The 13,564-nt window shown below is 43.5% G+C and overlaps 2 protein-coding genes across 2 annotated transcripts; one reads left to right on the forward strand and one right to left on the reverse strand.

Moving 5' to 3' along the window:
* Positions 1 to 1,458: 1,458 nt before the first annotated feature.
* Positions 1,459 to 5,385, forward strand: dlx1a (distal-less homeobox 1a). Its single transcript, XM_079731349.1, has 3 exons — positions 1,459 to 3,078; positions 3,374 to 3,573; positions 4,034 to 5,385. Exons 1-3 carry the CDS (start codon positions 2,763 to 2,765, stop codon positions 4,283 to 4,285), a joined length of 768 nt encoding a protein of 255 aa, XP_079587475.1. The 5' UTR covers positions 1,459 to 2,762; the 3' UTR covers positions 4,286 to 5,385.
* Positions 5,386 to 10,472: 5,087 nt separating this feature from the next.
* dlx2a (distal-less homeobox 2a) lies at positions 10,473 to 12,538 on the reverse strand. The gene is made up of 3 exons (XM_079731452.1): positions 12,032 to 12,538; positions 11,737 to 11,924; positions 10,473 to 11,536 (listed from the first exon to the last, which is right to left on the reverse strand). Exons 1-3 carry the CDS (start codon positions 12,345 to 12,347, stop codon positions 11,195 to 11,197), a joined length of 846 nt encoding a protein of 281 aa, XP_079587578.1. The 5' UTR covers positions 12,348 to 12,538; the 3' UTR covers positions 10,473 to 11,194.
* Positions 12,539 to 13,564: the final 1,026 nt, after the last annotated feature.

The following is a 13,564-nucleotide window of genomic DNA, read 5'->3' on the forward strand; positions in this document are numbered from 1 at the left end:
GCTCTCCTCTAATACTAAGTGCTGGCTCGCGACCCGCATGGATGGCCGGTCTTATCGTTAATGTCATCACTGACCACCACGTATAAGACAATATACTGGACTGTATCGGAGAGGGACACACTGATACGTTGAAAATGAGTTGTTTTATTGAATTAGTGTGGAGGGAGGAATATTTTCAGGATGCAGGCATACCTGAAGAGTAAATTGCTAAGCCATGTTATTAGCTAAATATTGTGTACAATTATGCATTTATTGTTGTCATCCTATATTTAAACATATTAACCCAATTGTAAGATAACGTAATGACTGTAAATATATTAATTAAGTCAGGCATGTACTATGTTCTTATGTTTTATGGTGGGTCAGGTTATAACTGGGTCTTTTAAGTGACACGGAACATTTTTTTTAAACCTTTTTTCAGATTCGTCATCTATTCTGTTAATGGTTCTGCTCGCAGTCTCGTTCCAGTTTGCAGATACTATAATCGTCAGATATAATGACAGTTATCAGTCGCCGCCACCAAGTACCCATGAAAATCTGTCTTGTGTTCTGGAAGATGATAATTATTGGTTGTACCACTATTATCCTTGTCGTTGTTGATAGAGGATATCTTGAAGCATTTTCAAAAGTAATTCTAGATAAATCACCACAAATTGGCCTATTTTACAGGACGAGGGGACAGCTTTTCTTATAAGCTAATATTTTACAGATTCCCCTTTTCCCTCCATTTCACAGATCCTCAGTTGCGCGACCAACTTGATAAAGCGCGCACTGATCCGCGCGCCTGCCTCCCGTCTGATACCACACGCAACTGGCTCTGTTTTCACTTCAATTATGTCATTACATTGATAATCACAGTGACGGAATTTAACCGGGTTTAATTCGCTTATTCAGCTGGAGATATGGGACCGCAAGTGGTGGAAGACGCATCCATCTCTCCACTCCTCGCGTAAAACCTCTCCAGGAGGACCGCGCGCTGCAGACAATACGATGAAGACTCGGAGACGCTCTTCCTCGTTCCGCCCCGAGACCCGCGGGCCCGAGTCCGAGTCCAGAACGCTCTTCATCCTCACCGCCGTGGACTGTTTTCTTTATTTCTGATCACCTGACTCTTTAGGCCGATGTAAGTTAAGTGCATGGACGCGTCGGTGATGATTTTTCTTCTTCTTCTATAATTACTTGTTATAAATGTTGAAATGAACAGATAATTGTGTGTGCATTGTGCGGCGTGTGTGATGTGGGATGGGTGTGTGCGCCTTTCGCCCTGTTTCAGATGTTCAGTGTGCGTGTCTACCTTGACAGCTCCCAGCCAATAGCCATGGAAACTTTCTCTTGTTTAGTCAGTCGTCAATTCAGTCGAATCAAACATCCATGGATAATTATAATTATGAGTTATGGGCTATTGGCTGCATATGCCCACGTAAGCTCTGAGTCCATTCTCATCCAAATACTCGACTTTGAATAACCTGATGTTGTGATGGACCGGCTTAGGCTGTTAAAAATTTAAAAGTCTACAACTATGAGTGACTAAACAATACGCCAAGTCTTTATAGACTAAACAATGCAGATATTTGATAAATCGTTGGGCTGCATGACAATATATTAGGCTTATTAAACGTACAGAATGATGCGCAGTAAAGCTCTCCGTTTGGTTTTGGACTACAATGGGCACAATCACCGTCATGGACTTCAGATGTAATTGTATTTCTTATTGTAGCCCGGCGCAGGAAGTCAGTGTGTCCTTTTTGTTGTTTGAATTGAGATCAGCAGGTTTCTCCATTAATTCCCTATCGCCTGCAGCCTGATTTCCCGGAGATTCGTCCCTTTATTACAACAACACGTTTAGCTGGAGTCATTTAATTTATTCCTTATCACATACAACACGTGTCGTTAGTTAAAGAATAAATAAAATAACCCCGTTTCCCTCGGCAAGCAATAATGTAAACGGCATCTTTACAGCGTGATTAGCAGGTGTAATTGCGTGTTAAATAGATCCTAATTATAGGTATTAAAATCCAACACGGTGTTATGTTAATAGACATTGCTTCAGACAAGCTATTGAAGATGGCATCAAATATTCCTATATACAACACGATGGAAACGTTACTTTATCTTTTTTTTTGTTTTTATGATATGCAAATACTTAATGATGCTTGTAGATGATTGAAACAGGCCACACAGTATAAATACTAATAAAATATAACACCCAAAACCACACCATATGTACCTATTACACGTAGTAATTAATAACAATAAATTCCAATCTACTCCCGTATGACTAAATAATAATAATAATAATAATAATAATAATAATAATAATAATAATAATAATAATAATAATGACAATAATAATAATATCAACAAAATAATAATAATTATAATAATATTATTACTAATTATTACAATGCGTAAGGCTCCATCGCCCTAATATTAATCTCTAATACCTGAGGTTGTAAGGGAAATGTGAGCTTTGGTTTCTTCTCCTGCAGTGATCAGCTTCTTTGGGGATCCTCGGATCGCCAATCGCCATCATTCTTGGATAGAGTGGACCAATCAGCGACAGTCTTTGATGAATATTCATGACTCCATGATTCAAACCTTTGAGCGAGTTTGTCTTGGTCCACAGCATCACACGCCAGACACAAACTACATTTTCTTATGAATGGAAAGAGAAAAAATGAGTTCGGCTTAAATTGGGATCCGTCCTTCACTGAGATCATACAAGAAAACAAATAAGCAGGAGAGACGATTCGCTCGAAGAGATGACAATGACTACAATACCAGAAGGTCTTAATAGCCCTGTCTCGGGAAAAACCGTTTTCATGGAATTTGGACCCCCGAGTCAACAAATGTCGCCTTCCTCCATGTCCCACGGACACTACCCCATGCACTGTTTACATTCTGCAGGTCATCCCCAGAACGACAGCTCCTACAGTCCGGCGTCCTCCTTTCCCAGGTCCTTGGCTTACCCATACGTCAACTCCGTGGGCGGCCACTCCACCAGCCCGTACCTCAGCACCGTGCAGAGCTACCACCACAGCCCGGCGCAGCTCTCCCAGACCCGGCTGGAGGACCCAGGTGAGTCCCTCTCTCGTCCCCACTCCCCGTACGGAGGAGGCTGGTGCTTCTCTCTAGTCACAACCAGCCCGAGTAGTTCAGACTGCGCATGGTAAAAGCGAACCAGATGTTGGGGAAATTAGGCTTGGTAATTATTTATTGCGTAATGCTATAAACAATGTATGCAATTAAGGGTAATTATACCTAAACTACAGCCGGTAAAACTTGCGCAGGAGTAATTGCTGCAGTTCTTTTCGGGTGCTCGAGATAGGAGCTCCTCGCTCACATGCTCGGTTTTTCCTCCCCTCGTTCACAGCACCGGAACCGGAGAAGAACACCGTAGTGGAAGGGGGAGAAGTTCGCTTCAACGGAAAGGGCAAAAAGATCCGGAAGCCCAGAACTATCTACTCGAGTTTACAGCTCCAGGCGCTGAACCGGAGGTTTCAACAGACCCAGTACTTGGCTCTGCCGGAGCGGGCAGAGCTGGCAGCATCCCTCGGTCTCACGCAGACACAGGCGAGTCCTCCCACCGACACCAGGGTGCCTTTACCCCTGCCTTAACCAACCGTAATGCTACAGACTTCATGACAACACGGCCTGCTTCAGTTGATATGTATTTCAGCTGTTTACCGATGAATAATGGCGATAGGGATGCCTTTGGTAATATGTGTTATTTTGACCTAAATAGGCCTATGTAAATGAAATACGCACACAAAAGTGCTTTATGATTCGAGATGCTGGATGTAATAAAGTGGTATTGAAGTAAATAATTGTGGTGTTGCCCAAACAGATATTAAGGATGTAGGCCTATAGCTGAAATGTTGCATTGCTTCTTGTTTGATGTGAAATTTGTTATAACCTTACAATTTGACTCGCCTTTTGTGCGTAAGACTTAGACTTAGTATTCGGTGTTGGATTCAATGGATGGACATGGCAATAATATTATATTAATCTGTGTTCGCTTGTTTGGTCGCAGGTGAAGATTTGGTTCCAAAACAAGCGATCCAAATTCAAGAAGCTGATGAAGCAAGGCGGAGGTCAGATCGACGCCAGCGCTTTGTCCAATGGCCGAGGACTTTCCAGCGGCTCCCCCTCCAGTGCACCTGTCTGGAGCTCCCCCACCACCGGGAAGACATCCGTGGGGACGCCTGCGCCCTACATTCCCAGCTACACGTCGTGGTACCCCACCACGCACCATGAATCTATGCAGCAATCACAGCTCATGTGAAGGGAGACCCGGCTCTCCCCATCTCCTGGTGCCGCACGCACGGGCTCACGCGAGACTGAAAGGGGGGTGAGCACTCAGCGTGGCCCCCCCGGGGGATCAACGCACACATGTATTCCCGAGCTGGCCAGTGAGTCGCCTCTGCCGCTGACACAATGCCCCCCCCTGATACCGGACGACGGTGGTCTGCGCGGAGGGATCTGGAGAGGCTGGAGGGGCGCATTACTGCCTCGGGGGGCGAAAAGTCCTTCGGGGTCCGCGACAGCCACCGGAAATGGTAAACAAATGGATACTTTTGGCTGCTCCGTTAATGGTTTTTTGCTGCATTTTTTGAGAGCGCATGGGTGGAATGGGCCAATCCGCCGAGCCGACTCCGAGAACAATCCACGATGGTATATTTTACATTAGGCTGTGGATGAATAAACCCCAGGCGACTGACGGGCGTGAGGCTCGGGTAGGGTGCTGTTCGGGCCGAAGAGCGGAGTGAACATCTCGGAGCGAATCATCTCGCAACCAACACTTTTTAATTACAAATGTGTCGGGCCTTGTCGTTTTTAAAACAGATAATGATAGCACAGCATCCATTTTGAATATTCGCCAAGGCTACAGCCCGATGCTATCAAAGATTGTGAAAAAGCTGAAATTGATAATATAATACGTGTGTGTGCGTGTGTATGTTTTCTATTTAATTTAAGTTATTCGGAATTGTTTCTGTTGAGAGTCAATACGTGTTCATTTGTTTGTGTATTTGACATGACATCTTTATGTGTTGATGCTGCACTTAATGCCAGCGATGCTCTGACTGGGCCCCCGCGAGGAGACGCGTGAGGGCCTGTCCTGCTTTAAGACACAAGGTCAAGGATCCGTTTGACCCGGCGGTGATGTAAAAAATAGATATTCCCAGATTTGTGATGTATTTGGTACGCTGTGAGACCGGGTTTTAGACATTCTGTATTCGTCGAGATGTGTTTAGTCAGTATAGAAATATTTAGTTTTGTATTGATCACTTAATTTATTTATTTGTTTTTCCCCTGTAAATATGTGCAAAGTTTCAAAACAGTAAAATATTGATTTAAATGATGTAAAGAAAGGGTGTCTTATTAAAGCCAATGTTCCTGAGGGAGATAATTGAAAGGTTGATGAGATGAAGCGTCATCGTTCTAAACCCTAACGTGTATGACTGGTAATGAGTGTAGGTCTACTTGACAAATGGGCTGACGAGGAGCAGTGTTTCTGTTTTTTATTAGTTCATTCTTTATTTCACTGTCTAAATCAAAATGATTCAGGCTACCAAAGACGGTCTTATAATTCTGATTAAAATATAAAATTATGTGCAGAGTATTAACAGAATATTTGAAATGGTGAGGTTGTAGACTATTGCATTAACTCTTTGATAAATGTAAAACAGACACAACGCAACTTCCAAAGTAGCCTTAGGCCTTCTGTCTTAAGCTAAATTTTCACATGTTACTTTTGCTACAGGATATCGATTGAAGCCTATGATTCAACATGAATGGATGACCCAATCCTTATCCTTAATGCTTCGTGTCCTCCAGTTTGTATATTTAATGCATCATTGAGATGTAGGCCTTCGTACAGCATAGAAGGAACATTTTGAACCAGTTAAAGTGAGGTGGGCCTTCGTGGAAGTAAAGGTGTGAGGTAACACGTGTATACAATTTGAAGTAATATTTTAAAAGGTGTGAGGTAACACATGAAGTTAAGTCACATTAATACTTTTAAAGGTGTGATGTAACACATGTAGATAATTGAATTAATATTTTTAAAGGTGTGATGTAACACATGTAGTTAGGTCAAAGAAATACGCTAAAAGGGGTGAAGTAGCCTAACACATGTATATAAATCAAATAAAGACTGAGATTATTCCAGGTAAAAGATTAAAAGTTGTTTGATAACACATGTATTTAAGTTAGGGCCTAATTGAATACGTTAAAAGGTGTGAGGTAGCACATGTAGATAAGTTAAGTAATAAGTTAAAGGTGTGGGGTAAAATGTATATAAGTCAAAGTAAAAGGTGTGAGGTAACACATGTTGATAAGTCCAGGTAAAAGGTTAAAAGGTGTTTCGAAAAACATGTATAAGTCAGAGTAACATGTTAAAAGGTGTGATAACACGTGTAGGCCTATGTAAATCCAGGTAAGGGTTTAAAAGGTGAGCTTGTTTACGGTCAAAGCTGCGATCGGGCCAATGAAAACATTCTGGATTACGACCAGCGGGAGGCCAGAACATTCAATTAATATTTATTGAATGTAGCAGACTCTTGGGAAATGAGTGTGTGTGTGTGTGTGTGTGTGTGTGTGTGTGTGTGTATGTGTGTGTGTGTGTCTGTGTGTGTGTGTGTGCGTGTGTGTGTGTTAGTGTGTGTGTGTGTGCGCGCGTGTCAGTGCGTGCATGCGTATGTGTGTAGTTTAAGGGATGGAAGGCGAAAATAGAGAACATTTATTTATTGGATTTGAAAAATATTGACTTATATCCTCATTATTCATAAAAAGAAGCCAATAATAATAATTATAATAATAATCTGAATTATAGTAATTTATAATGTAGTAGCCTAATGATAATAATAATAATAATAATAATAATAATAATAATAATAATAACAATGATAATAATAAAAAAAATAATATATAGTGTATAATGTTGCTAACAATATATAATCTCATAACAATTATAATAAAATATAACGTGTTACTAATATTACTAATCATAAAAATAATGTTATCATAAAAATAATGTAATAATACTAATATATAAAATAACGCAATTATTATAATAACGTAATAAGCATACTGGTAATAAGAATATCTAAATCAATATTGTTAATAATAAATGTATTATTCTTCTTCTTATTATTATTAATAATAATAACAATAACAATAATAATAATAATAATAATAATAATAATAATAACAACAATAATAATAATAATATGTAGTCATTGTTTATTGTTGATCTATCTTTAAAAATATAGGACGACTCAACCACATTGCCAAATTCGACATGGGCCTGCACGTCTTAATCACCGTCATGATTGCATCATTAGGGCCCGAATAAAAGAATGCAGCATGTAGGCTATGTTACACGTGGTGTTCCCAGCGCGCGGGATTCATCCTACCGCTAATACTGTTGGACAAGAACAAGGATTCGGGTGATGTCGAGGAAAACAAAAGTCCCATCTCTGCGCCAGGAAAGGGCGCAGCTGCACGCCCAGGAGGGTCAGCGCTCGTCGCGTTCTTCCCTTGATTACGAGCCCATCAAACCCAACATAATTACAGTCATTTCGCTCTTATTTATTCTAATGCAGTTTTCTATCCCGGCGGTAATTATGAGCCATTTTTCGCACAGAGAATCTTTCGGCGTTAACAAAGGAGATAGTGCTCCCTGAAAGAAATTTGCCATAGCCAAATAGGAAAAAAGTGAAATAGGTGAACTGTTGCTTTAGACTCATGCGTATATAAGGCGGGCAAATTGCTTGCAGGTGTGCGCCACGGAGGAGCCTTCGGTGCGGAGAGAGGTTTGGAATTAGCCACGGACAATGGTCCTGAGAGCAGGGACGACAAGACAAACGAGTCTCATTGGGGATAAATGTCGCACTTCGGTATAGGCTGCAGGCGAACTCGTGGCTGACGCAGGGAGATGTGTGCACGGATGGTGACGATAAATATAATAAAATAATATGAGAGGATGTAACGTTCAGGTGCCTCGATTTTGTTCTTTTGGAAATGGTGCCTAATAATTTAGATGTGTAGAATATTCCGGATATTTAAGCATTTTGAGCAGCCCTCAGAACATAAACATGTGTGTTATTAGTTTTAGTATTAATATTGTTGATTAATAATAAACGAGTCTGCAGCATATGGATATTGGAGATATTCCAAAAGAAACATAAAGCCTAGTTTAAGTCATTTAGACTTGAGCATTTACACTTTTTCGAGTAGGTTAAAGACTATTGATTATAAAACATGCAAAGCGAAATACCTCTGCCTTCAGAGCGAGGGGCCAGCGTGTCCAGACGGTCCCCCCATGTTCCCCCATGTCCCCCATGGCACGGAGCAGGGGGCCTGCGAAGCACGGACCCCCAGAGGGCCACCATCCCGACCCCGAGAGAGCCACAGTCCCGCACAGAGCATCCGAGGCGAAGCCCAGCACCACAGCTCGGAATATGACTGAAAACGTCTGCTTTATTTCTCCTCTTTATAGCGGATGGAAAAAAAATGTAGATTATTAGCATAAATGTTTACTCCTCATTACGCTGATGACATTGTGCACTCGAGATCTTGGTAATCTTTCTGGGGAAATTATGAGCAATTTTTGTAAAATTTAAAGCAGCAGTTACCGTGCAATTGCAGGCTAATTCGGTGTAGGCTCGGATATAATTATCGCCGAGTCAAGATGTTATGCTAAAAACTATGCATTGATATTCCCATTAATTATGTACATGCAGCTTTGACAATGTTGACGCTTGAAATAGCGGGAAATTGTCTTGCGTAAAAATTACAGCCCATATTAGGACATCTAAAATTGCGAAGAATTATATAGTAGGCCTAATTGCAGGCTTTCACATTTGAAAGCCAAAATGCTCAAACCAGAGTAAATGTGGATAAAATGACAGATCACGGTATAAATTAGGATAGGGGGTATGGCATTTACAAGTTGTCTGGAGAATTCGGGCGACTATAAAAACCACTTGGTTTCAGAACAGATGCGCACAGCCACAGGAAGCGAGTTGCGCGTCGATGCTGCAATGTGCAACGAATAATTCACTGTATTCATTTTATTTGCAGTTTATAACAACAACAACTTCTACATTTCACTGCTTTATTATGGACTTCAATTGGGACTATACAGAGTTATATGCATACTTGTCAAACCTGACCAAACGTTCAAGTCAAACCCAAATAAGACGTTAAACGTTTGTTTTTTACGTGGCTCTATTGGTGCGGCTGTAAAAAATTATTCATTTTCCACGCCACACACTTACACACACACACACACACACACACACACACACACACACACACACACACACACACACACACACACACCCAGGGCCCGGGCCTCCACAAGCTCTCTGTGTTTGATCGGGGATGACTTCAGGTCAATGCATCGGCCCTGCGCCTCATTTCGCTGCGGAACCTTCCTCGCAACACGAGCCCTTTATCACATGGCCTCGTCCTGTTACCAGAAGACAGGCCGGGGAACAACGCGTCGTCTTGTAAGAGCGGCGGCCGACAAGGTGGCCTCCATCTAATTAGGCAAAGCGACGCGATTAGCGGCCCACGGAGCGAAGGACGCGGTCGCATTGCAGACCCTGAGCAAACACACGGACACACATACAGAGGGCCGGTCCACTGGGAATGACGACTTTTTCTAGGAACTACCGCAGCAGCACGTTAGTTATAGTTAACGTGGAGTGGCCGTGTTAAAAATTAAATGTGACATCATCTTTTTTTAATTAACCCTTTGTGACTCATCGGTTCACATGAGCGTCAGAAGCGATCAGAAGAATCGCCGATCATAAGATGGCCTACGTCAACACACTGCATGGCCGGAGAAATGTAGGTCAACCGGCTGGCGCTTGTTGTAGGCCTATAGCCCCATGCGTAACCAATTGTGGCCCTGCAGAGTGAACAATATGCGAAGGGAAAAAACATGTTTCCGTGTAGTCTGAGCTCCAGGCGAGGCTGGTACGTGTGTGAAGTTATAGGGAGGGTTTGACTGTGGGAAGCCGCTTAGCCCCCCAGGGCGCAGGGCCGTCCCGTCCCGGTCCTTTTATCTCACAGCGGTGCAGGTTTTTATGAACGTGTCTGTGCAACTCAGAGACACACATGCAAATTGCATGACGCTTTCCTAGAAGTTCGTCCCAGAAAACACGTGTGGTGTGAACCTGTGTGGTAAACGTGTATCATAACGGTGGTAGTGGACAGAAACCGATCAAAACATGTTAAAGATATCCCTAATTAACAGGAATAAAACCATTATGACTGCGTTTGAGTTTTTTTCAGCTGCGTTTTGTGAAGTTTCCAAACAGAACGGTGAGTTGTTTGCGTGTATTGCAGCTTCTCTGCTCAGTGGATAAATAGTAACTTCATGAAACTTAAATAAACGTGGTAAAAATAATAATCTGGGTTTACGCAGGAGATTTATACAGAAAAGGCGAGGAAACAAATTGCACAGAAAATTCATTTATTTAAATAACGTCTTTTCATATATGAAAAAATAAAAACACGGCTAAAATAAATAAGACAAAAATACAAATAATCCTCATATACAGGTCCACTCGGTATGGGGAATAACATTCAGTAGCAGAACGAGATGGTGGAGGGGGATCCGACCCAACAACCCACAAAAACAGTCTGCATATCAGAGGAATGCTTTTGGGTATTTACAGAGACGGGACACGCTCCCATCAACTAAAACACGTGATCCGCGGGTCGCACGACAAAATGAGGTCATATTATCAACAAGGCACGAGACATCGGATAGTGCTACGGTTTGTGACAGTATAGGCCTACCTGCAGGTTAACGTGCAGGGCGCTGAGGACAAAGTGACGCCCGCCCTGGGCTCGAGGCCTATGCTGCGGTGCGTTGGGGGTGTCCGTGGATACCCGCGCATCCGTCAACACACACAGAAATAAATAAATACAAAAATAACTAGGCTACAAAATCGGTCTAACCCTCCCACCGACCCCACACACACAAACGGACGTCCGTGGGGGGGAAGGGGGGACGGGGGTGGGGGACGTAACTTTAATCAAATTCTTGCATGTAGTGGTCGTGTGTGTTATCCGAGGAGGTCCGTGAATAAGGGTATTGGCGCTCGTCCCGTCCGTCCCTTCCTCTTGTGTTTTTTCTTCACCAGTATTATCCGATCGAGAGTCCACAACGGCTTCAGAAAATAGTCCCGGCGCTGGCGGAGGCAGCGTTGTGGTGGTGGTGGTGGTGCGGTCCCAGGGAGGGCTGCAGATGCGTCGCCGCAGAGTTCGTCGCGTACCACGAATAGTTGGCCAGGAAGGAGGGCGCCGCCGCGGGGTGCGGGGGGCTGCAGCTCTGAGGTAAACTGGGGTTGTGGACCACACTGTTCATTCTCTGGTTCTGCGGGAAGTCCCACACCGTCAGCGGGGAGCTGCAGGAGGGGGACTCGCCCGAGGCTGCGATCTGCTCCGGGGGGATTTCTCCACTCTTCCACAGCTTCTTGAACTTGGAGCGGCGGTTTTGAAACCATATTTTTACCTTAAAAAAATAAATTATAGGACGCCGGTGTGAATACATATATGCAATTGTCATGCGTAATTTGGGTCATGCGTAATTTGTACTTTAATGCAACTTTTGGCACCTTTTCGGTGAATCTTGTCTGCTTATTTTATGCACAGAATAGACAGGCCTACAGCATACTTTACGCGCGACATGGGCTTGCCTAAGGATGAACTCACCTGTGTTTGCGTGAGGCCCATGGACGCCGCCAACTCTGCGCGCTCCGGTAGCGCCAAATACTGCGTCTTCTGGAACCGCCGCTGCAGAGCCGCCAGCTGGAAACTGGAATAAATGGTCCGCGGTTTCCTGATCTTCTTTGGTTTGCCGTTCACCATCCGAATCTCCGGCTCACTCTCCTCTCCTTTATCTGTGGGGGAGAGATGGGACACGTTAACACCGATGCCGTTTCACGTCGCTACCGCCATCATTCAAATAAACCAACCAACACACAACTTGTTTGATGGGCTTTAATACCTGTGTCTGGTGGAGTTGGCGAGGGGCTGGCGCCGTAGGAGGTGAACGCTCCTCCGTAGGTCGAGTTGAAGCCGAGGTCGTACGCGGTCTTGGCGGGGTAGGGGACGTTGTAGGGGTAGGTGGTCGCGAGCTGCCCAAACGGGGAGCCCCCGCATTGGCCGGCAAGCTGGCTGTTGTAGTAGCTGCTGTCCGTGGCCGTGGACACCGGGAGCGTCGGGGACTCCTGTGACTTGTGCAGGCCAGTGTGGTACCCGCTGGAGGTCATCTGGTTCGTCGTGTGCATATCTGCGTTTAGATTCTCAAAGACTCCGGTCATCTTTTACGCCCCGAAAAAAAGCGGCCGCGCGGATAATCTGTGCTCTGTGAAAAACAAACAGCAGCCAGGAAACCGAAACTAAAATAAACTGTTAAGTTTGTGGGATGGGATTTATGTGTAAAATAATTCAGAGGCATTCCCCTTAACGTGAACCCGAGGCGACAGGAGATGCGTGTGACTCGCGCGGCGGCCTGAGATTGTCTGCTGGCTTCCACTCCAACCCGCGCGCCTTTATGAGAGCGCGAGAGGCTGAGCTGCTATGACAACCAATGAGTAACGGCTGCTTTTCTGACAACCCACCCCCCCCCCCCCCCCCCCCCCCCCACCCAACCTACACACACACACACACACACACACACACACACACACACACACACACACACACACACACACACACACACACACACACACACACACACACACATACACACAGTTCACCTTATATTATTCTCCTGGGTCTGCCCCAAGTTTAGACCTACGTCCTACAAGCGTTGTCTAAAGTCATTGTAAATGTGCCTATATGCTAATGGTATAGCCCAATATTAATATGACATATTATATATATATATATATATATATATATGTATATATAAAATATATTATATTACACTTATAAGGTTAAAATATAAAATATATTATATCACACTTATAGGTTAGGACTACATTATGATTATGTATTGTTCTTTATTCGATTGTATTCCTTTCTTTAATATATTTATTATTGTTATAATAATTATTTTATGTAGTACGGCTACTATAAGCCCTCTTTCTGAAATATTCTGCATAATCGAATTTATTAAAGGTATTATTCATATATATATATTAAATAACAGATAAAGGTTAGTGTGAGAGATATAAAAAGAGAGAGAGAGAGAGAGAGAGAGCGAGAGCGAGAGAGAGAGAGAGAGAGAGAGAGAGAGAGAGAGAGAGAGAGAGAGATGTCTATCTGAGAAAGGCCCTGTCAAGGGCCGTCTAGCGTCCCCGAGTGGTGAAAATCTATTATCTTCTGGGGAAGCTATTATGTTTGGATTATGGTCGTTTATAATTCTCGTTATTGAACACTAGGGGCGCTAAAGAGCACCAACATGTAAATGCGGGTGGATTGTCTAACGTAACGCACCTGTGAGGACCCCTGACGGAAACCCTGATGGTTAACATTAACCGAACGAACTATAAGTTATTGACTAGCCTGTGTTGTTTATTGTGCATGTGGGCAT

This window comes from Pollachius pollachius, assembly GCF_949987615.1.
Source record: "Pollachius pollachius genome assembly, chromosome: 3".
Lineage (NCBI taxonomy): Eukaryota > Metazoa > Chordata > Actinopteri > Gadiformes > Gadidae > Pollachius > Pollachius pollachius.